Raw genomic sequence first — 23955 nt, 5'->3', positions numbered from 1 at the left:
TAATGCCAGAAACCGGTCCCCGGAAGCTTGTTTCCTTCCCAGTGTAAGAATTGGCTTTTGTAGTCTGGTCTGCCCTGTTCCCATGATGCACTGGGCCAGGGACAGACTAATTTGCATACAGCCAGGTTCTGAAACTGGGATGGTGCAATGAGCTAAAAAACGGTGTTGGATCTAGCCCTGATCTCTTGACTGGGTGAGAGTACTCTGCTTAATTCAGAGACTCTGTCCATCACCACCCCTTGTTGTAAATATTTTTGTCCACCCTAAGCGTGGAAGGGTATACTCAGATGTGAGTCCCTTGCTCATTGCACCATCAGGATTCAAGCAAGCCGGGCCGAAGACGGCTGTAATGCCAGAAACCGGTCCCCGGAAGCTTGTTTCCTTCCCAGTGTAAGAATTGGCTTTTTTTAGTCTGGTCTGCCCTGTTCCCATGATGCACTGGGCCAGGGACAGACTAATTTGCATACAGCCAGGTTCTGAAACTGGGATGGTGCAATGAGCTAAAAAACGGTGTTGGATCTAGCCCTGATCTCTTGACTGGGTGAGAGTACTCTGCTTAATTCAGAGACTCTGTCCATCACCACCCCTTGTTGTAAATATTTTTGTCCACCCTAAGCGTGGAAGGGTATACTCAGATGTGAGTCCCTTGCTCATTGCACCATCAGGATTCAAGCAAGCCGGGCCGAAGACGGCTGTAATGCCAGAAACCGGTCCCCGGAAGCTTGTTTCCTTCCCAGTGTAAGAATTGGCTTTTGTAGTATGGTCTGCCCTGTTCCCATGATGCACTGGGCCAGGGACAGACTAATTTGCATACAGCCAGGTTCTGAAACTGGGATGGTGCAATGAGCTAAAAAACGGTGTTGGATCTAGCCCTGATCTCTTGACTGGGTGAGAGTACTCTGCTTAATTCAGAGACTCTGTCCATCACCACCCCTTGTTGTAAATATTTTTGTCCACCCTAAGCGTGGAAGGGTATACTCAGATGTGAGTCCCTTGCTCATTGCACCATCAGGATTCAAGCAAGCCGGGCCGAAGACGGCTGTAATGCCAGAAACCGGTCCCCGGAAGCTTGTTTCCTTCCCAGTGTAAGAATTGGCTTTTGTAGTCTGGTCTGCCCTGTTCCCATGATGCACTGGGCCAGGGACAGACTAATTTGCATACAGCCAGGTTCTGAAACTGGGATGGTGCAATGAGCTAAAAAACGGTGTTGGATCTAGCCCTGATCTCTTGACTGGGTGAGAGTACTCTGCTTAATTCAGAGACTCTGTCCATCACCACCCCTTGTTGGAAATATTTTTGTCCACCCTAAGCGTGGAAGGGTATACTCAGATGTGAGTCCCTTGCTCATTGCACCATCAGGATTCAAGCAAGCCGGGCCGAAGACGGCTGTAATGCCAGAAACCGGTCCCCGGAAGCTTGTTTCCTTCCCAGTGTAAGAATTGGCTTTTGTAGTCTGGTCTGCCCTGTTCCCATGATGCACTGGGCCAGGGACAGACTAATTTGCATACAGCCAGGTTCTGAAACTGGGATGGTGCAATGAGCTAAAAAACGGTGTTGGATCTAGCCCTGATCTCTTGACTGGGTGAGAGTACTCTGCTTAATTCAGAGACTCTGTCCATCACCACCCCTTGTTGTAAATATTTTTGTCCACCCTAAGCGTGGAAGGGTATACTCAGATGTGAGTCCCTTGCTCATTGCACCATCAGGATTCAAGCAAGCCGGGCCGAAGACGGCTGTAATGCCAGAAACCGGTCCCCGGAAGCTTGTTTCCTTCCCAGTGTAAGAATTGGCTTTTGTAGTCTGGTCTGCCCTGTTCCCATGATGCACTGGGCCAGGGACAGACTAATTTGCATACAGCCAGGTTCTGAAACTGGGATGGTGCAATGAGCTAAAAAACGGTGTTGGATCTAGCCCTGATCTCTTGACTGGGTGAGAGTACTCTGCTTAATTCAGAGACTCTGTCCATCACCACCCCTTGTTGTAAATATTTTTGTCCACCCTAAGCGTGGAAGGGTATACTCAGATGTGAGTCCCTTGCTCATTGCACCATCAGGATTCAAGCAAGCCGGGCCGAAGACGGCTGTAATGCCAGAAACCGGTCCCCGGAAGCTTGTTTCCTTCCCAGTGTAAGAATTGGCTTTTGTAATCTGGTCTGCCCTGTTCCCATGATGCACTGGGCCAGGGACAGACTAATTTGCATACAGCCAGGTTCTGAAACTGGGATGGTGCAATGAGCTAAAAAACTGTGTTGGATCTAGCCCTGATCTCTTGACTGGGTGAGAGTACTCTGCTTAATTCAGAGACTCTGTCCATCACCACCCCTTGTTGTAAATATTTTTGTCCACCCTAAGCGTGGAAGGGTATACTCAGATGTGAGTCCCTTGCTCATTGCACCATCAGGATTCAAGCAAGCCGGGCCGAAGACGGCTGTAATGCCAGAAACCGGTCCCCGGAAGCTTGTTTCCTTCCCAGTGTAAGAATTGGCTTTTGTAGTCTGGTCTGCCCTGTTCCCATGATGCACTGGGCCAGGGACAGACTCATTTGCATACAGCCAGGTTCTGAAACTGGGATGGTGCAATGAGCTAAAAAACGGTGTTGGATCTAGCCCTGATCTCTTGACTGGGTGAGAGTACTCTGCTTAATTCAGAGACTCTGTCCATCACCACCCCTTGTTGTAAATATTTTTGTCCACCCTAAGCGTGGAAGGGTATACTCAGATGTGAGTCCCTTGCTCATTGCACCATCAGGATTCAAGCAAGCCGGGCCGAAGACGGCTGTAATGCCAGAAACCGGTCCCCGGAAGCTTGTTTCCTTCCCAGTGTAAGAATTGGCTTTTGTAGTCTGGTCTGCCCTTTTCCCATGATGCACTGGGCCAGGGACAGACTAATTTGCATACAGCCAGGTTCTGAAACTGGGATGGTGCAATGAGCTAAAAAACGGTGTTGGATCTAGCCCTGATCTCTTGACTGGGTGAGAGTACTCTGCTTAATTCAGAGACTCTGTCCATCACCACCCCTTGTTGTAAATATGATGGTTCATAAAGATCATAGTGCAAGGTGGCTCTTGGGGCCAATGAAGATTTCAGACCAGCTTTTTAACTTTGTGAGCTATTATGGCCCTATTGAAGACTCCCCAACATCTTTGCAGTCCCTGTATGATTTTGCAACCAATCAGTCTGCGTATCTTGTGCTAGGGGGCGATTTTAATCTATTGATAAATCCAGCCATTGATTGCTCTCGGGCCAACAAAACACAAACTAAACCTAAGTCCAGAAAGCTGTACCAAGATTTTATAAGGGACTTTGCACTAGTAGATTGCTGGAGGGACCAATACCCAGACAAACGACAGTATACTTGCAATTCAGGCAGATTTCATTTCTCCTCTCGGATTGACTTTTTTTTTTTAATTTCACATACTCTATTAAAGACTGAGTCCGAGATTTGTGAAAATCCTTTCTCAGATCATGCACTGATTACTGTGAAGTTTGAAATTAAAACTCAATAAAAAATCAGGCCCAAATGGGTGTTCGATAAATCTCTAAAATTAAATACTAACACCACTCCTACATTTACTGTCTGGAACGGCTTAAAAGCTTTTTTTCGAGGCGAGGTGATCGCATATTTGGCCTTGATGAGGAAGAAAGAGAATACTCAAAGACTCCAGCTGGAGAAAGAGCTAAGTAGTACAACAGCAGAATATCTTGCTATGCCATCTCCAGAATGGGAAGCTAAACTCACTGGTGCCAAGTCCAACTTAAAAGAATACTTTTAAAATTTTACATCATGACTCAGTGATACAGAAAAGATATGAGGAGAGTGATCACATAGGCAGATTTCTAGCTTGGTTTACTAAAAAGAGATCAAATACCAATCAAAATAAAAATATAGCCGATCCAACTACTCTGTGCTCTTCGTCTCTTCCCTCGGAAATCTCAGAAGTTTTTCTTAATCATTACAAAGACCTCTTAACCGAAACACCCAACACTAGGGCAGAGGTAGCTTTAGCTTGGCTAGACAGGATAATATACCAATATTACCACCTGAGTCACAAAAGCTCCTGAGCTCAGCTATTTCTCTTGAGGAAGTTACACAGGCAATACATTTATTTTAGGCAGCCAAGGCCTGTGGACCAGATGGAACCCCATCTGAGATCTATAAGATTTTTTCTCCCCAACTTTCTGTTTTCTTAAAAAATGGGATCCTTGAAGGGGACCCATTTCCGAAAAACTTTACTCAAGCTGCAGTAATAAGTTTTGTTAAAAAAGCGAAACCAGAAGATAAGGTTAATTCATACAGGCCTATTAGTCTATTAAACTGAGATTTATTTTTTTTTTAAATATATTTTTATTGCAGAATCAGGAATAAACACATCCAACAAGCCAACCCATACACCAACGGCACCCAGCATACAGTGCGATAGTAATACAATACACAGCCGATTAGCCCACATCCCGGAGGCTTGGCGGCGCGTCAATGAGTCAGTTCACCGGAAGTACCTCGGTGCATGCCCTAATCGGGGCACAGGTCAAGTGTAACACTTCGTTTCTGCTTTTAACCCAGAACAACCAACCCACCCTCTCCATCTAACCCTAGGCCACTCCAATATCATGTCACTAATCATCACGACTACCATCCTGGGCCACCCGGTTCCGGGAGGTTGCCGCTTGCCGGCAAACCACCCCCTCCTCCGACTCCTTCCCAGTGCCCTCCCCCTCAACTGCTGCTAATGCGGGTTCCACCATCCCTCTCCTGCTCCAGGGTGACAACTATCAGGAAGTTTGACCAGCAAGTAATCACACGGAATCCCTGCCTATAACTGATCAGTTTCTTCGCCTTCAGTTAGGTAGTCCCTTAATGCCTGCACCACCAGCTCCCAGGACCGTGCCAGTTCCAAGCTCTTCTCGTTACCAGTTCTAGTCGCCTGGCGCATTCGTAACACACTCTCACAGCTCGACCACTTCATCAATTCATTCCTCCACCTCCGTACAGACGGCCCCTCTTTAGACTTCCAATGCCAAGTGATTTCGCGCTGTGCCAGTATCAGTCCCAACCCAATGAATTTGCTCGTAACCTTGGTCTTTTTGGTATGCGGGAACCAAAGAAGCAGGCATGCGGCCATGTCAAAGTCTACCTCCCGATCCGTGACAGCATTCAAGAGGTCCCCTACCTCAGACCAATAGTCCCCTAATTTCGAACAACCCCACAGCATGAGGTCAAGATCCACCTCAGGGTCTAGACATCGCAGACATACGGCATCAATCACCTGGAAGTGTCGACGTAACCTCTCCGGGGTCAAATATGCCCTATGGAGCACAAAATAATGCACCTGTTGGAATCTCGCATTCCTCGTCCCTTTCCAGGTCCTGTGTAGCACCTGACCCCATACGGAGTCCGGGATTTGTCTACCGACGCTGGTCTCCCAACGTGACTTCAACTCAACCAACGGGGCCAGACCTGCATTTAACATCCTATTGTGGAGGCAGGTCACCGCCTTGACGGTGCCCGCCGCCATCACCACATATTGGCACACCGTCGTCACCTCCGGTTCAGCCAATCCACCCCCCCAATGCCTCTGCAGAGCCGCGACAACCGCCGCGTGCAACAGGAAGGTACCACTCGGCAGGCCGAATTGCTCTTGTAAGGTCCGGAACGGGGCCAGCGTCCCGTCCACATAGAGGTCTCCTACCATCTGCAAGCCCAGGTCCTCCCACTCTAATAATCGGGACCAATCACCTCCGTGCGGTAAGGCAGTGAGCATCCCCAGCGGAATCTCCGGTGCGTATGGCCGGCGCATCCCAGCCCTCTTCAGGTACCTGTTCCAACACAATCTGAGTGTCCATTCCTCCATCGTGAAGTCCCTACTGGCCAGTCTCTGTTGCATCACGATAGACGACAAGATATGCCTCTGAATGCCGACCCCCCGGCCACCTTCAGGCCCCCTGAATTCTCTGGCCACGTTCTGCGTCAGGACCTGGAGCTGCGCTGCCAGATAGTATAACTCATAGTCGGGGACGGCCATCCCTCCTTCACACTTGGGTCTCATCAGGGTGGTCAATGCCACCCGTCTGCGACCGTGGCCCCAGAGAAAGCCAGTCACCAACGTCTTCAGCTCCCTAAAGATACCCTGCGGGATCCACACCGGCAGCGTTCGAAAATAATAGAGGAGCCTCGGGAGTGCCACCATTTTCAACAGCGCCACACGGCCCAGTACAGACAGCGGAAGAGAGGCCCAGAAGTCCATACTGCCTCTCAGCGCCCTAATACAGCGCCCCACATTCCCCTCAAGGAGGTCCGCCGCGTCATGGTAGATGCGCACCCCTAAGTAAACAAAACAAGAGGGTTCCCACACTACCGGCCTCGTGAGCTGCGGGCAGAGCTTGGTCTTCCGCAGCGGAAACACGCAAGTCTTAGTCCAGTTCACCCTGAGGCCCGAAAGCCTCCCGAACCTGCCCAACATGTCCACCGCGCCTTCTAGAGCCCTTCCAGAGTCCGCCAGGTATAGTAACAAGTCGTCGGCATACAACGAGATATAATGCGAGTCAGGTCCCTGCGCAATCCCGTCGAAAACGACTCCCGTTCTCGCCTGCGCCGCTAGTGGTTCCATTGCTAGCGCAAAGAGCAGAGGGGATAGCGAGCAGCCTTGCCTCGTGCCCCTACAGACCGGATAAACCGAGGAGACCAAGGTCCCCAGCCGCACCCGCGCCTTAGCCGAGGAGTAGAGCACTCTCGTCCAGCCCCGGAACCCCTCCCCAACCCCGAACTTCAACAGCACGCCATCTAAAAAATCCCATTCCAAGCTATCAAACGCCTTTTCAATATCAACCGTCAGCACTACTGGGCCTGGATCCGCCATGGCAGCACTATCAATGACCCCAATCAGCCGACGGATATTCATCGAAGTGCTCCTAGAGGGGATGAATCCCGCTTGATCCCTATGCACCAAAGAGGTCATCAGTGGTAGGAGCCGGGTGGCTAGGATTCGGCTCAAGATCTTGTAATCCACAGTCAGCATAGACAACGGACGAAAAGAGGAGACATCCAAAGCATCTCTGCCCGGCTTCAGCAGGGGCACAACTAGCGCCTCCGTCATAGAGTCAGGCAACCGCCCCAATTGTTTCGCCTCCACATACACAACCTGCAGTCTGGGTGCCAGCACTTCCATAAATTTGGCATAGAACTCGATCGGCAACCCATCCACCCCAGGGGTTTTGTTCCGTGCCATATGACTAATCGCCCCTCTGATTTCCGCTAGGGTGACAGGGCCCCCCAGATCCCGGGCTTCCTCCTCATCCAATACCGGCAAAGGGATCTGATCTAAATAATCACCAATGTCCGCGGCGTCCACTTCGAGGTGGCTGGTGTACAGACCCGTGTAGTAGGATTGAAAGCGCCCCAGGACCACTGACTGCGAATAAACCACCTCCCCATCCTCTTGTCGCACACTCATAACCGGACATCCTCTAGGGTTCGGATCAGCCAACTTCGCAAGGAGCGTGCCCACTTTATCTCTCTCCTCATGCACTTTCACCGCATACAACTTATAATTGTAGCACCGCAATCCCTCCATCTCAGTCGCCACCGCCTCCTTAGCACGCAACAAGCTGTCTTGCAGCTCCGGCTTCTCGGGTCGCTGCCGTTCCACCCCTCTCAGCACGTCCTCCGCCTTCGCGAGGTCATTCAGCACTGTTCCTCTCACAGTCAGAAACCGTCCCATACATACCCCCCTCACCACCACTTTCATCGCATCCCATTCAGTCGCTCTAGTCGCTGTCGACCCAGCATTGACCGCAAAGTAGTCGTCTATGCCCTGTCGGACCGTGTCACAGAACGCCGGGTCATCCAGCGTCTCCGGACGAAGTCTCCACGAAGGGACCGCCGATCTCGCCAGCTGCCACTGCACAGAAATCAGCAGTGGGTTATGGTCCGAGATGGTTCTAGACAAATACTCTGAATGAATCACCATCTTCGCTAGAGACTCGCAACACAGCACCGAATCCAGTCTAACATGCAGATCATGCAGGGCTGAGAAGTAGGAGTAATCTCGAGTTTCGGGGTGCTGCGCCCTCCAGACATCCACCAAGCCCCACCTCTCCTGCCAGTCCCGCCTATGGGTCGCAAGTCTGCGCACCGGGGAGTCTACCAAAGGCGGGTGTGACCTGTCCAACAGCACATCTGAAATGGAGTTAAAATCCCCCGCCAGCAATATAGGGCCCGCCAAATAGTACGCCAGTGAGCGCGACAAACCCTCAAAGAAACGTGCTTGATCAGCATTGGGGGCATAGATGTTACACAGCACCACTTCCCTACCACACAGCCGTCCTTCCACCACCACATAACGACCCTCCGGATCTATCCTCTGACTCATGACTTGGAATGGCGTGCCCGCTCTGATCCATATTAACACCCCTCTGGCAAACGCTGAGTAAGTCGTGCCAAACACCTGACCCCGCCACCTCCTCTGTAACGCCCCACATTCCTGCTGTGTCAAGTGAGTTTCCTGAAGCATCGCTATCTGAACGCCCCTCCTCACCAAGTAGGCATGTACCTTGTGGCGCTTAACCATAGTCCGAATAACCCCGGACATTCCATGTGACACATTTCAAATTAGGTAACGTCCCCATAGAGCATCAATCCCAACAGTGGCGCACGCCAATAAATGGGACCCGCATCGCAGCAATTGTACAACCCCTTCAAAACATACCCCGTAACTCCCATCCACCCCCTCCCCAGGACAGGGCCTAGTAACCCAGCTTCAGCCCCGTTCCAAACCTCAAACACCCAACACATCACACTAATCTGTGGTCGACACCACAGAAGACCTTAAGGGTCTAATGAGGACTATGGAGCCCCGAACCAGGACGACAGAGCAACCACCCCGCGCCCACAGCCCCATACTGCCAATGCAGCCCCATACCTGGCAGTCCAATAGAAATCAGGAGCGTCCAGGCCTTACAGCAAGTTCAGCGGCCACGAGCTTCACCCATTAAAGATACCATCTGACGTTTGTGGGGTAACCTCCGGCCCCTGTGCTCCCCCCACCTCCGAGTCGTCATCACCGGTCTTCTCACCGTCATCCTCCGAAGCCGAACCTCTGGAGGCGTCTTCTCGCTGCGAGCCTGTGATGTTCGCCGTGGCCTCCAACGCACTCTGTCTATCAGCCAGCATTTGCGCCTCTCGCTCGGCCCGTTGGCGCCTATTCCGGGAGCGGATGCGCTGCGACTTCCTGACCCTGACCGGTTGCTCACGATCCCTGGCGGGCCTGTGTGCTCGATCCGTCCCAGCACGATACAGTTCCAGCCAGGACCATGCTTCATCGGGCGTTTGGAAAAAGTGAGTCCTGTCATCAACGATGATCCGCAGCTTGGCTGGAAAAAGCAAGGAGTATTGAATCCCTTCCTCTCTCAGCTCTTTCTTCACCGACAGAAAGGAAGCCCTGCTCCGCTGCACCTCCTGCGTATAGTCCGGAAAGATCGTCACCTTGCAGTTGTCCACTTGGAAGGGCCCACGATCTCTCGCCCTTTGGATCAGCAGATCCCGATCCTTATAGTGCAGCAGTCTGGCCACCATCGGTCGGGGCGGTCGGCCCTCCAGAGGAGGCTTCGCGGGCACCCTGTGCGCTCTTTCCAGGGAGAAGAAGGGGGAGAGGCCCTCCGGCGCCACCACTGTGCGGAACCAGTCCTCCAAGTAGGCCACCGCATCACCCTTCTCAATCCTCTCCGGAAGCCCCACCACCCTCACGTTGTTCCGGCGGTTGCGTCCTTCCGCGTCCTCTGCTCGACGCTCCAGAATCGCCAGTCGATGGATAACGTCATCAAGTTTATGCTCCGCCGTGACCACCGCCGGTTTCAGCTCCTGGAGCAGTTGCTCGTTGGATTTCACACGGTCAGAGAGCTTGGCGTGGTCCGCTCTCAGCAGGCCAAGCCCGGACGCCACCTGCGCAATATCCTGGTGCAGGTCATCCTTGGTGGTAGTGATCGCGGCCAAAATGGCATCAAGACGGAGGTTCAGCCGCAGCTCCTGCGGCGAGGGCCCCGTTGGGAGATCACCATCTGCGGCCTCGGACTGCCCGTCACCTCGCTCAGGAGGCGCAGCGAGGTCAGCCCCCTGCGCGGCCATCTTGTCAACGGGAAACGTGCCACCTCAGCCGCCTCTTTCAATGGCGGCCGGCGGCTGCAGTCCTTCCGTCCTACCCGTCTCCAGGGCCCCCTGGCGAGCCCAATGGCAGATCACAAGGTGCGCAGCTCCCCGGTCTCCCGGCGGTGCCAATTGTCCTTCCTCTGCGCCCCGTCGCCAACCTCCAGCCCAGAAATGGAGTCCGTGCAGCCCCACCAATATTGTCAGTGCGTCACCATAGTGCGGAGGCCAGGGGTGCGAGCCCCCCCAGAAGACAGATAGTCAGGCGGTGCCCTACTGGGCAGTTCGAGCCCACCGCCCCCGGCGGCACCGACCTGCGCGGCTTCAGCGCACTGCGGGGTCCACACACTGCCTTATCGGCCTCTCCCCCACCTGCCTCCAACCGGGCGTCCAATCGCCCCGTTCTCCTCAGTGTCCCGGTTGCCTCTGCTTCAACGCCCTCAGGGATGGGTCGGCCACAGATGTTAGCAGCGCCGCCACCGGTGCAGCGCGAGTGATGGCTGCGCTCTCCTACCGTCCGGGCGAGCAGGTGGGGGAGGGGCGCCGCTCGCGCCAGGGCAGCGCCGGCGCTCTTCTCCGTTGCTCCGGTCTCGCTCTCCTAAATCCCCCACCGGTGCACCGCTGCGCTAGGGCCCCCAGGCGCCTCAGACCGCGCAGCACCCCACATCGCTCCGCTCTTCGATCTCTCGCTCCGCTGGCGCCGCCATCTTGCCTTTGTTCCCCAGCTTCACCAAGCGGGACTCTAGGTCCGTCCGCCTGCAGCGCCCAGGGTCCCGACGGGGGTCAGATGCTCCTCGCTGGTCCAGCGACCTCACCGGAGCTCAGTTCCAGCCGCCAGGTAGTGTGGGGCTAGCTACTGCAGGATAAAGACGGGACTCGGCGCGGAGCAACTCGCTCACGCAGCCATCCCGGTCGGCGCCTAAACCACGCCCCCTAGTCTATTAAACTGAGATTATAAAATCTTTACTAAAATTCTTGCAAATAGACTTGCGCAGGTTCACTTATCCATCATGATCAGAATGGGTTTCTTAAAAACAGACTTTTGGCTTCCAACTCTCATTATTTGGTGCAAGCGATCGATTACTTCTATATTAATAAAACCAAGGCGGCTTTAATAATGCTTGATGCTGAAAAAGCATTTGAGAGAGTACAATGGCATGTTTTAGTTACAATCTTTAAAAAAATTGCGATCCCAAGTGTATTCAGCCAATGCCAATGCGTCTATAATTATTAATGGGGATATCGCAGGAACAATTTCTATGAGTCGGGGGACACACCAAGGCTGCCCCCTTTCTACTGTGCTATTTTCCCTGTTTATTGAGCCTCTGGCATGTGCTATTCGGCAGGTTTTAACTATCGCCGCTCCCCTACCAGGTTCGTCAAAACGTACATTATTTGCCGATCATATGGTGCTTTATTTAGCAGCGGATAGGGATAATCTAACGAGAGCCCTGGATAAAATTAGGGAATTTACTAACATTGGAGGATATAAAATAATCATGCCAAATCAGAGGTGCTACTTTTTAATAGCACCGTTGCTATCATGCCCCCCGCTATGCAGGAGCATTATATAGCAACCAAGCAATAAGATACTTAGGGATCTTTGTGACCACCAGATTGGAGGACTTATATCCATTACATTTTATCTCCACTTTAAATAAAACACGTAACCTGCTTAAACAATGGAAAATCTCCCAAACTCGATTATGGGGTGGGTAGCCCTCATTAAAATGAACATCCTTCTGTTAGTTCAAAGCCTGGAGCAATATCGGCCCCCTCAAATTTCAATCTTCCTTACACACATCTCAGCCTGACCTCCCCCCAAATGACCCAGAGTCAACGGCTAATCTTTACACATGCTGGATTAACAAGGCGGTCAACAAAGCGGTACCCATCAAACACAGGTCCATCAACCGAATCACTGTCTCTGCGCCTTGGTTCACTGAGACCCTTAGGTGTGGAAAACAAAAATGTTGACATCTAGAACGTCACTGGCGTTTAAACTACGATCCCTCTCAGGAAGCCCTTTACAAACAACAGCCTGGTAATTACAAACGCCTCCTGATTGCAGCCAAAAGCAATTTTTACTGTAATCAAATTGAATCTGCAAAAACTTCTGCCAAGCAACTCTTCCAAGTGGTATCCAAGCTTTCTGGGCAAGGATCAACTCCCCCTATCACCGCTACCAAGACGCTTTGTAACTCACCAGCCACATACTTCCAGGAGAAAGTCTGCACCATCTACAATAACTGCGCACTAAACAACTCTTCGGCCACACCCTCAGTTGACACCAGTGATTCCAGCATTTCCATATGCTTCCCTGTTCTTCCAAACTCTACTCTCTCCCACACTCTTCACCCCCTAACCTTTGAAGAATTCAATCAAGTCTTCCCTGATTTCATCACTCATCTCCTCTCCTCTATGAAATCAGGATCTCCAGAAGATCCATGCCCTTCGGCCACCCTTAAACTTAACCCTGCTATCATAGGATGCAATTTGGATAACATACTTAACTCGATGTTCAAATCCGGTATATACCCCTCCATCTGGAAAAAGAGGGTCATTGAGCCCCTTATTAAAAAGTCCAACCTTGACCCAGCAGACACAGCCAGTTACAGACCTATTGCATCTCTGCCCCTACCAGCAAAAATTGCAGAGAAAGTTATGAACACCCAATTGGCACATTTCATCGAGCAACACTATCTATTGGATGACACCCAATTTGGCTTCAGAAGGAGACACTGCACAGCAACCGCCCTCATTAAAGCGTCTGATGAAACCAAAAATATTCTGGATGCAGGAGGAGCCGCGGTTCTCGTCCTGCTGGATCTCTCTGCAGCATTTGACACGGTCAACCATGCCACTTTGATCGAGCGTGTCACTGCACTAGGTGTCTGTCACATGGGCAGGACCCTTCTCACATCTTTCTTGGCTAATCGCTCACAATCAGTCACGCTTGTTACTTTCACGTCCCCCCCATTCACTTTTCCTTGCGGTGTGCCTTAGAAATCCTCGCTAAGCCCGACATTGTTTAATATCTAAGTGTCGAACTTAGCGAGGGTCATCAAACCTACTATCTGGGTCTCACCTCATACGCAGACGATACCCAACTAGTGTTGGCAATAGATAATGATGGCGCTAGGGTTGCAGCCAACTTCCAGAAGGGAATGCTTCCTATAAGTACCTGGATGGCAGACAATTCCCTTAGACTGAACTCCAGCAAGATGGAAGTGATGATCTTCGGCAATCTTACACCCTCCTGGTCCTCCCTTTGGTGGCCAGCAGACTTAGGAACACTCCCCTAACCAGTCACAAAAGTTAGAAACCTCTGAGTCATTTTCGACACTAAGTTGTCTTTCATGCACCATGCTAATTCTGTAGTCTCTTCAGCCTTCTACACCATTAAAATCATAAAGAAACTTCTCCCATACCTCCCATCCTCAGCTGCCAAAACATTGATCAACACACTAGTTATGTCCAAAGTAGATTACTGCAACAGCCTATTCATCAATGCGCAAGAAAAAGTTCTTAAGAAACTCCAGCTGATACAAAACACAGCAGCCAAGCTTCTGACAGGCACTCCCAAATTTAAACCCATCTCCAAAGTAGTTTGCAATCTCCACTGGCTAACGGTCAGAAACAGATCCAAGTTTAAGGCTCTCTGCCTTGCATATATGGCCATTCACTCCACCGGTCCTGACTTTCTTAAGCAATCCCTTCGCCCCTACAATCCCCCCAGACAATTGCGTTCCTCCACTGCCAATCTTCTTATTGTTCCCTGCACAAAAAAGCATCTTGGGTTGACATATCTTTTCTGTGCACCACCACCAAACTCTGGAATATGCTTCCACCCCCAAATCAAGACCAGTCCTACTCTGCTCACCTTTAGGAAGCAGATAAAGACATGGCTTTTTAATCAATAATCCATTTATCTACCTATCTTGCCGTCAATCCTCAGCACGAGACACCCATGGGTATTTGTGCGCTCTACAAAATAAATAAATAATTAAATCAACCTTGCTCCCTTTTTACGTTTACCCGAACTCCCCCTAAAAACACGCTATAATACTCCAAGGGTGATTATTTCACTATTTAAAAAAATATGGGAAATATATGATATTCCATGGCTTCATCCCCAGATGAAATTAACCCCTTCGCTGCGGCGGCTATTCCGCCGCAGTGCTAAGGGGCGGGGGGCACGCGGCGCTCACACGCTGGTGACGGAACCGCTCCGTCACCAGCCTCGGGTGAGCTGAGCTCATGACGGAGCGGTTCCGTCATGGCCCCGCCCGCTCAATAGAACGCGCCGCACAGGCACAAAATCAGCGCCACGCAGGCGCGTCGGACGGGCCATGACGGAGCGGTTCCATCATCAGCATCGATGCGGTTAAATGAATGCATTTCTCTGGGGCTGCAATGGTCAGGTCAGAATTGCGGTCCATGGGAAAAATTAGGGTTTGTTACTCTTCAAGACTTTTATAGAAACAAAAGGTTTCTCTCATGGCAGCAAGTACTAAACCACAAGAGTAATATACGTGGTCTTCAGTCACGCACAGGTTAAGCAGTACTGTGAAACCTAACATTCAAAAAAGATTGTCCAGGCTTTCTCCTTGGGAAGGCACATTTTTTTCCCCAAAAGTAAGGGGATAGGCAACTGGTACAAACTACTTAAATCAGTGGAGCGACAGGTGATCCTCGACCACTGGAGAAGATTAGCTCGACTACTGGTTGCACTTTCAACTTGCAACAATGGCAGAATTCTAACAAAATTAGCTACAAAACAGTCAGGGCTGTCAACCTGAGAAGGATGGATGATCTATTATACTCTTGATCAGCTTCACAAAATGTTACCCACTGTTGATCCTAGGTGCTTCAGATGTGGTCTTACAACTGGGGATTGGCTTGACTGTGGGTTTACATGCCGACTCCTAAAACAGTTTTGGCACAATGTTTTTTTTTTAAATCAGTAAAAAATTGGAAATCAATCTTCTTCCTAGCCCTTTAACTGCCCTCTTTGGCGGAACGGGTATGAGTGAAGCCTTTATTGCAACATTCATTGTGAGATCTCTTATTTTAGCAAACTGGAAATCCAAGGTGGTTCCGACGATCCATCAAAGGCTTATAAAAATGCAGAGAGTTCTCAAACGAGAAATATTATACACTAAAAGGGTAGGCTCTTCTTCCAAATTGAATTGTTTTGTAACCTACTTTTAATTATGCGTTATTTCACTTTATTTTCTACAATTTATAAGTTTCATAAGTATAATTACTTATATTGAACAGGTATTGTGCTTTCTAGTATATCATGAGCATATGTTTTTGTATATTGTACCTGCAGCACTAAATCATATTTGATCTTGTTTTTTCTTCCTAATTGTTTTTAAGTTTTCTTTTTTTGAATTGTGTATTATAAATGTATGTAACATTTTGAATGACGGTTTCATAGACTTAAAATGAATTTTGAATATTGTATTTACGTAACAGGATCTATGCCGGTTACTTTCTCATTTTGTAAAACAATACTATTGCTTCCAAAAAAAAGAGAAAGGAAAAAAAATAATTGTGGCAGTTACAGATCCCGCTTTAAGCTGTGGACCCTCAGACAAAATGAATTTAAACCGTCCAACAGGAAGAAGTCAAAGATCTGTCGGTGAATCATTGGGTGCTTCCACCAAGATGGTGCCAAAGCCACAAGCAAGTTTAGCAGACAACCAATTTTACTAGGCTTCTGCCTTGAAGATATCAAACCCACTGTATGAAGTTATCAAGGCAACTAGCAAAACTATAGTGGAAAAACGCCAAGCAAGCGATGCAGTATTTCTTAGGCATGAGATTGATGTTCCCTTTGAATCTGTCCATGCCTCAAGTTTTATAATGGTACTGGTTCAAAGATATACCAGGACTCAAGGCAGTGTTCTTCCCTGGGTTGTGTGCAGTATTTTGTTCATATTGATGTGCGCCTACCCTATGTCTTTGGTTGTGTGATACAGCCTGTGTGCTGTAATTGAGAGTTCTGTGTGACACTTGATGGGAGTGAGCTAGCTATCATCCTATCTGCTAGTGGGATGTTTGGGAGATTTCAAATTGTTACTGTATTGGTCATTATCCTGTTTGAGTAACTAGAATAATCTATTTAGGAAGCTGCAATCCACTAGCCAGATAGTATGTTTAGTGCTGTATTCCAGCAGGGTACTCCATTCCACCTCATGGAGTTCTCACCCACAGGACCAATGCCTTGTGTGCCAATGCCCAGCCCAGGTCGCTTGCCTAGTTTGCTGGCTAGGGATTGAGTTTACACCCTAAAATGGCAATGTCATAGGCAGTAGCATACTAGACCCTTCATAAACCTTTAAGCAGACTTTGGAAAGTCCCTTCCAATCCGCCATTCCTAATGTTCTAATACACCATGACGGGTCAGCAAATATAGAACTGAGGGATCTGAAACTCACCAAATCTCTCAGGAACTAGAGCTTTAGGAGGGAAACCACGAGGGTGAAGTGATGCTAGTCTAGCCAACGGTTTGTCATAAATATTCATGCTTTAATTATCGAACGCCCTGAAATGAGATTTAAAAAGGAATTAATCTTAAGCAGATCTCACTTAGTTAATGTGTGTGCAGCAGGAATCAGTGCTCAACATTTAGGTCACTGATGTTAATCTAGGTGACTTCGATAAAGGCAAATAAAAAGTACTTATTCGTGGTTGACAGATTACTAAATAACTGCTGGATGTTTCCCAGCCTACTTTCAGACATTACCCAAGTAATGCAGTATTCGGATTCCCAAAGTATTTACATTTTCTTGCATGACTTCTCCAACGTTTGCCTCTTGTAAATGTAAAATGAATTACTCCGAGTTTTAAAAAGAAATATTAAAGTTATGATCCCAGAACATTTTATGAATGAAACATTTCTGTTAATCAACAGAAACATGTTTTACAACCCTGTTCCACGCCACCGAGTAGAACAATTTCTATACCTTAATCAATTGTGCTTTATTAGCATGAAAGCATAAGTACATTTACGGAAAAAATTACACTCTATATCATTAGGTTAATAGTGACAATTACAGTAAAAAATAATACATACCGTTAGGTTGCTGATGCCTTGAGAGAAAGCCCCTATTTGTATTACAGTTCCTTCTGAATGCTCCATCTGTAAAATCATTTAGCAACCAAATCAAATGAAACAATCTCTCCAGTAATTTAGCACATTCGTTAAATTTGACACACATCTTTAGCTGTAAATAGGGAAGGAATTTTAGTTATTCGAAATATATTCTTACCTTTATGCATTGAGTACAGTACAACCACATTCAAGGGTTGGTCACATGTACTCAGTAGATATCCCTTGTCTATGACATACTACTGGGAGCTGTGACGCTTCAGTAAGATGGCATTCTGTAGCTCCCCGAAGCAAGGTTACACTGGATATCGATCATGTTAAACAATAGGGAAATGATGTGGCACACGAAACTACTGACATCAGGATGATCTCAGGACCTCTGTGTCAAGCTCTGATCGTACTTCCATCTGAAAATTAGGAACCTCTAAGAAAACTTCAGTGACCACACTCTGGACTCCGCAATCACCACACATTCAGGCAAAACCAGCCAGCCCACCATCGCCACTTGGACACCGATAACGAGCGAAGAGACAGCCGCGACCAAAGAAATGAATCCACTCATGGGCCCCAACAGACCTGTGCCCACCACTCATCTACCACACAGCCGCCTCCGCCGCCATCACACCAGAACTGCGACGCACCATCAACACGTCCTTCACAACGGGCACCTGTCCAGACAACTGGAAATTTGCAGAAGTCAGACCCCTGCTCAAGAAACCCTCAGCGGATCCCACGGACCTCAAGAACTACCGGCCCATCTCTCTCCTCCCCTTCACGGCAAAGGTCGTGGAGAAGGCAATAAATGCACAACTAACAAAATTCATCGAAGACAACTCCATCCTCGACCCCTCCCAATCCAGATTCTGCAGCAATCATAGCACAGAGACTGCCCGACTCGCCACCACATCCGACATCCGCACCCTCTTCGACCAAGGCCACACCTCAGTCATGATCCTACTCGACCTGTCAGCAGCTTTCGACACAGTCTCCCCCTGCACACTCGCTGCCAGACTTCACGACACCGGCATACAAGGAACTTGGCTGGATCTGCTCGTTCCTTACCAACTGAAGCCAAAGAATCAGACTGCCACCCTTCCTCTCTCAACCATTGGAAATCAACTGTGGAGTGCCCCAGTGATCATCACTCAGCCCCACCCACTTCAACATCTACATGGCCCCCCTCGCCACCATCGTCAGAAAGCACAGCCTCAGCATAGTATCCTACGCCAACGACACCCAGCTCAATCTCTCCCTCACCAAGGACACCACCACCACTACCACCAGACTCAACTTCCAAGAAGGGATGCAGGACGTCGCATCCTGGATAATCAACAGCTGCCTGAAGCTCAACGCGTAGAAGACAGAAGCACCTGGTGGCCCACTACCCTCGCCAGCCCCCCAACCCCCACGGACCACGCCAGAAACCTCTGCTTCATACTCGAGTCCTCCCTCTCCATGAACAAGCAGGTCAACGCTGTCGTATCCAGCTGCTTCAACACCCTCCACATCCTTAGAAAGACCTACAAATTCCCCCCACCCCCTCCTCAATTCAAGGAAAACAGCCAATCAAGCACTCATAACAAGGAGACTGGACTACGCAAACGCCCTCTACGCCGACATCAACAAGTCCCTACTCTGCAAGCTCCAGATGATACAGAACACCGCAGCCAGACTCGTCCTCGGCATCCCCCGACACGAACACATCAGCCAACACCTACGGAACCTCCACTGGCTCCTTGTCTAGAAAAGAGTCACGTTCAAGATACTCACCTATGCCTACAAATGCCTACACAACACAGGACCTCAATACCTCAATGAGAGAATCACCTTCCAGGCACCCAACAGAAACCTCCGCTCTGCCAACCTCGCCCTTGCTGAAACCCCGCGCATCCGCAGAGCCACAACAGGGGGAAGAGCCTTCTCCTACTTCGCGGCCAAGACTTGGAACGAGCTCCCTATCAACATCAGACGGGCCTCCTCCCTGAACTCCTTCAGGAAGGCTCTCAAAACCTGGCTCTTCGTCTGGTTACGAATATCTGTTGTGGTAACATGACAGGTGTGTTTGAGTGATATAGACCTCATCTTACTACTATAATGTCCCAATAAACATTTTCTAGACTCATCCCTCTTCTATCCCCCCATTATCCTTTTCAATCCAACTAACAGACTTAAATGTCCACCACTCAAATTAACTCAAATTTCACTATATTAATCCACCACTAATCCTTTTTGGGTTCCAGCATAACACCTCATCAGGGGTAGTATTCGCTGTATAAATACTATTACAATACAATAAAAAGGGACATGTTCACACACCCAACACAGATGTTTGTTACTTGCATTACCTGCATTTCATTAGCTTGTGTGCAAATGTGTAACACTGAGGTGTGCAGGTAGTTAATAGCATGCAAGCCAGACATGCAGTGGCTTTTACTTGTTCATAGGAAAGTAGAGTTATCAAGGTTTGTCAGCCATCTGGTCTGAAAGGCAAGTCTACTAGGCACACAGACAATCTCATTATTAGTGTTAATTTATGTGAGGATGTTCGTGTGTCACCCAAGTTACCTAGTGTGTGCACAGACTGACTAAGGTAGTTGTTGCACATTGTGCCACAGTGGACATATCTTGTGGCACATCTCTCTAGCACAGCGGTCTTCAAACGTTGTTATGCCAAGCCCCCCTGAGTAAAATGATTGGGGGTCGGACCTCCCTTAAACATATGAAAGGCAGATGTGTCAAAGTAATGTGTGCTAAGCACATGCTAGAGTCTAGCATGTGCTTAGCACAGACATTACTTTGACACATAGATAGCTAGTGATGGGGTTGGGGTGTTGTGCAAGTCCTGATTGTGCCAATACTACATGTGTGTTGGGTATTGCTGCTTGTCCACATGTGGTATATAAATAAATAATACCGGATCTATTTTTGGATGAATGAATGAATAACAGATAGCTCAATGAAATAAGAGTCAGGATTCGAGGTAGTAGGAGTTTCTGCAGGTTTATTACAGCATAAGGACAGGATCAGGACAACCTGCATAGGATGACCCAGCAGCTGCTGGGGCTTGGTCTGGGATGAGCGCGCTAATCTTTTAATAACAAGACATCAACTTATATACATAGCGCAAACACATAGCATTACATTGCAGTAGGCGTAGCAGTGGGTGGAGCAGAAGGCGTGACGCGTAGCAGTCGCGAAAGATAACAGTAAAAAGAGGTGTAACTGGGAGTATACATAGACATGTGATGCAAACATAACAGAATATGTCATGAATGGGCGGAAACATAGGAGGGGGCTACCTAAGGAGCCGGGACCTCTAACCTAATGGTGCGCGAAAACTGGCAATGACGTGTTACTAGGAGAAGCTGGGGGCTATGAACTCTGTGCTAGGAGCAGAGACTAGAGTCTGGAAGGTCGGAGCGACATGTACCTAAACCCTATCTGGTATCTAATGTTTTAGGGAACATGTTGATATAAACTAGAAGTCATGAGGGGAAAAGCTAACTTGATTCTAAGACTGGACCATGCATTATTCTACATGTAGTGCGTGATGAAGAATACTAAATGACCATTAAATACAGTATTTCTCTAACGTGGAGCCGAATAGGCTAGACAATGACGAAAACTATTGATGCAGTTCAGTAGCTTAGGAATGCAGAGGAGGAGGACTGAACTGATAGCTGGAATCATAACATACTCTTGGCAGACTCAGAGGCAGAGCCAAGCTGCACCGGGCACTGCGAGGCAGGAAGTAAGTGAAGGGTCGAGGATACAGGTGGGGGCTGTATCGCTCCTCAGCGAGGCTTCAGGAGACAGGAGCTGAATCTGATGTCCGGGCCCTTTTGAGGCCTGGAAACGGGGACTTTATAATGGAATAACGTGCACACTGGGAAACGTGGCAACATTACTTTACATAGGCCTGATATTCGTAGTATTCACGAGGACTGGAAAATGTCATACCAGAGGTGGACACAACTGTAATTGCGTCATTAATCGGACATGGGGAATAACATATGCATATTGGTCATGCACACATAACATATGATGGATGAGGCGTAGGGACACAGAACATGGCAAAATTTACTTTTCCACATTCCCTCCTTGTCACTACGTTTCCATCAGGAAACATCAATTTTCATGATACCATCTATCATTTCATACAGTACCATTTGCTCGTCTCGAATTGTCTTGGAACGGGATTTAGAACGGGGCTTGGGACTAGGAATACAAGAGGTAGCACACATGCTGCAAATCGCAGGGCCACATTGTATACAGAGGCAGCAGCTAAATATGATCGCTACTGCAATACCTAGAAAGGACAGGACTTTCCATCCCCATGCGGAAATTACATTCCAGAACCAACCGGACCATGTCCAGGTGCCTGGATCTTGGTGTAACAGATGGGCAATCTTATGGAGTCTGGTTATAGCTGAATAAACAGACGGCGCGTTATTTGGAATGAAAATGCAGCAACTAGATCCGATGACTCTACAGGCCCCGCCCCTATCGGCCAGTATGACGTCAAGGACGAGACGATTTTGCAAAACGACAAATCTCATAGCAGATTGTTCTTCGGTTAAGTTACCTAGAGCAGAGGCAGTTTCATTTACTACAGCTTCAAGGGTTCTTGTTAACCTACGGATCAGTTTACTATTCTGGACAGGTCCTACAAAGAAGAAGAAACCTTTATTGAAATCTGTATACTGTTCTAGAGTAGTTTCAGTATAGTCGACAATTGGGGACTCCCTTCTATGTCTGATGTGTGTTTCTGTGATAATCAGATGGGGCTAGGAAAACAGGTGGCAGTAGGAAGGCAATGTAACAGGTTCCCTCCCAATCGAGGGGCAGACGGACATATGCAGTTTGACCACAAATAAAATAAGAATGACGTGAGGCTTTAAAAATAGATTTCCCACTGTCACTATACTTGATAACAGTAGTACATTCACTATGTCCTACGTGTACAGAACCATAACTACGGACGCATAATTCGCCTTTGACTGGTAGTACTGAAATAGCAGGTAAGTCTGGAGTAGTATCAGACTGAACATTCAGGACCATGAAATTCGACGAATAATTACCTAAATTATAAACTTCATTTTCTAGATCTAAACCTGTTCTGTGGGGGAAACCTTGCTTGTCTGAAAAACATGTACTGTTAAGAAAAGACATATCTGTTGAGGATGACGTTAACGTGGACCATGCTCCACACGAACCATTATGTGAGAATGGATAAGGAAAGAGTGGCAGAACTCCCTTCGGTGTCTGAAAAGGGGGGAGTCGACCACACACCCAACAATTAGTGGCATTGCTGGTCTGGTGTGAATAATGTAACATACGGATAAATGTGTTGTTGCGCATAGCGAGGCGGTATGAATATTCGTGAGGAGGCAGATCACTAAACGTGTGCTCTACTGTAGCATTAGCAGACATATTAGCATGAGGAACTGGAAAGTACAGATAGAACGCATAGCTAGTGCAGGAAATCAAAATGCTGATGAATAATACGAAACTCAGAAAAACGATACATCTGATTGAACTTTGACTGACTCTCTCACTATGGGGGTCTATTTTATACATGTCAGAAACAGTCTAACCGTTTCACCTAGGGGAGGACTTATACAATCAAACTGACTGACTTATTTTACTAGACCTTAATTTGAGCTTATACTCCTGTTGCGGAGTTTTCTCTAACAAGGGAGGGGTTGTAATAATGTCTTGTGCGGGACAGTCCTTTAAAACAATGTTCTGGCAATCTCTCGAATCTTGGGAATCCTTGGAAATGTTTTTAGAAACTGGTTTCAATCCTTTGAAAAGTTTTACATGAGAAAGGTGGACCCACCCCTTCCTGCCTTCCAACTTGACGGCAGTACGGGTGGTCAAGAGGACCTGGCGTGGCTCCTTCCAACGTGGTTCCAGCGGACTTGATCTGTCAAAATTTCTGATCATCACCAAGGAGCCTGGAACGATCTCGTGCGGTGCCACCTCGGTATTGTCTGGAAATGCGGCGGCAACCTGTGAACGACATGAGTTGAGGGCAGACATCAAGGAAGCTAGGTAATCTGTCAGCATATTACATGAAACATCGGTAATACTTCGGGGTCTAGGAGTACCCCACATATTAGGGGGGCGGCCGAATACGACCTCATACGGGGACAGACCTGATCTGGAATGTGCGACCATGCGCATATAAAACAAAGCGACTGGCAGAGCTACTAGCCAGTCTACACCTTTGTCCTTACAGACTTTTGCAATGCGGATTTTCAGAGTCTGATTATGTCTCTCTACGAGACCGGCTGCTTCAGGATGGCGTACACAATGAAACTTCCACTGGTACCCTAACAAAAGGGAAACGTGCTTCATGAGTTCAGATGAGAATGGCTGGCCGTTATCAGAATATACGACTCTAGGGAGTCCATATCTAGGGAAAAATTCACGAACCAACTGCTTGGCAGTGGTCGCGGCTGTGTAATCTGGGACTGGATATGCTTCTGTCCACCTGGACAAAGCGCATACAACTACAAGGACATACTTGAAACCTCGACATCGCTCCATCTGAATATAATCCATCTGGAGGACCTCAAAAGGGTGGCCAGGGGGCTGGAAACCACCTTGTTCCACCGGGACACTTTTACCTGGATTAAACTGACAACATATCATACAGGTACGGACTTTCTGCTTGGCTGCAGCTCGTAAATG

At 48.5% G+C, this 23955-nt stretch overlaps 1 protein-coding gene across 12 annotated transcripts in view; it reads right to left on the bottom strand.

Moving 5' to 3' along the window:
• The window catches only part of PPFIBP2 (PPFIB scaffold protein 2), a 1415596-nt gene that overhangs the window by 38356 nt on the left and 1353285 nt on the right, over positions 1–23955 (bottom strand). For all 12 annotated transcript variants that reach the window (XM_078680881.1, XM_078680882.1, XM_078680883.1 and 9 more), the window contains one exon: positions 17221–17286. In XM_078680881.1, coding sequence (XP_078537007.1) covers positions 17221–17286 — 66 coding nt within the window. The remainder of the gene's footprint in view (positions 1–17220; positions 17287–23955) is intronic.

Source organism: Lissotriton helveticus, chromosome 3_1 (genome assembly GCF_964261635.1).
Source record: "Lissotriton helveticus chromosome 3_1, aLisHel1.1, whole genome shotgun sequence".
NCBI classification, from domain to species: Eukaryota; Metazoa; Chordata; class Amphibia; order Caudata; family Salamandridae; genus Lissotriton; species Lissotriton helveticus.
This window is presented reverse-complemented; position numbering and strand designations above follow the sequence as displayed.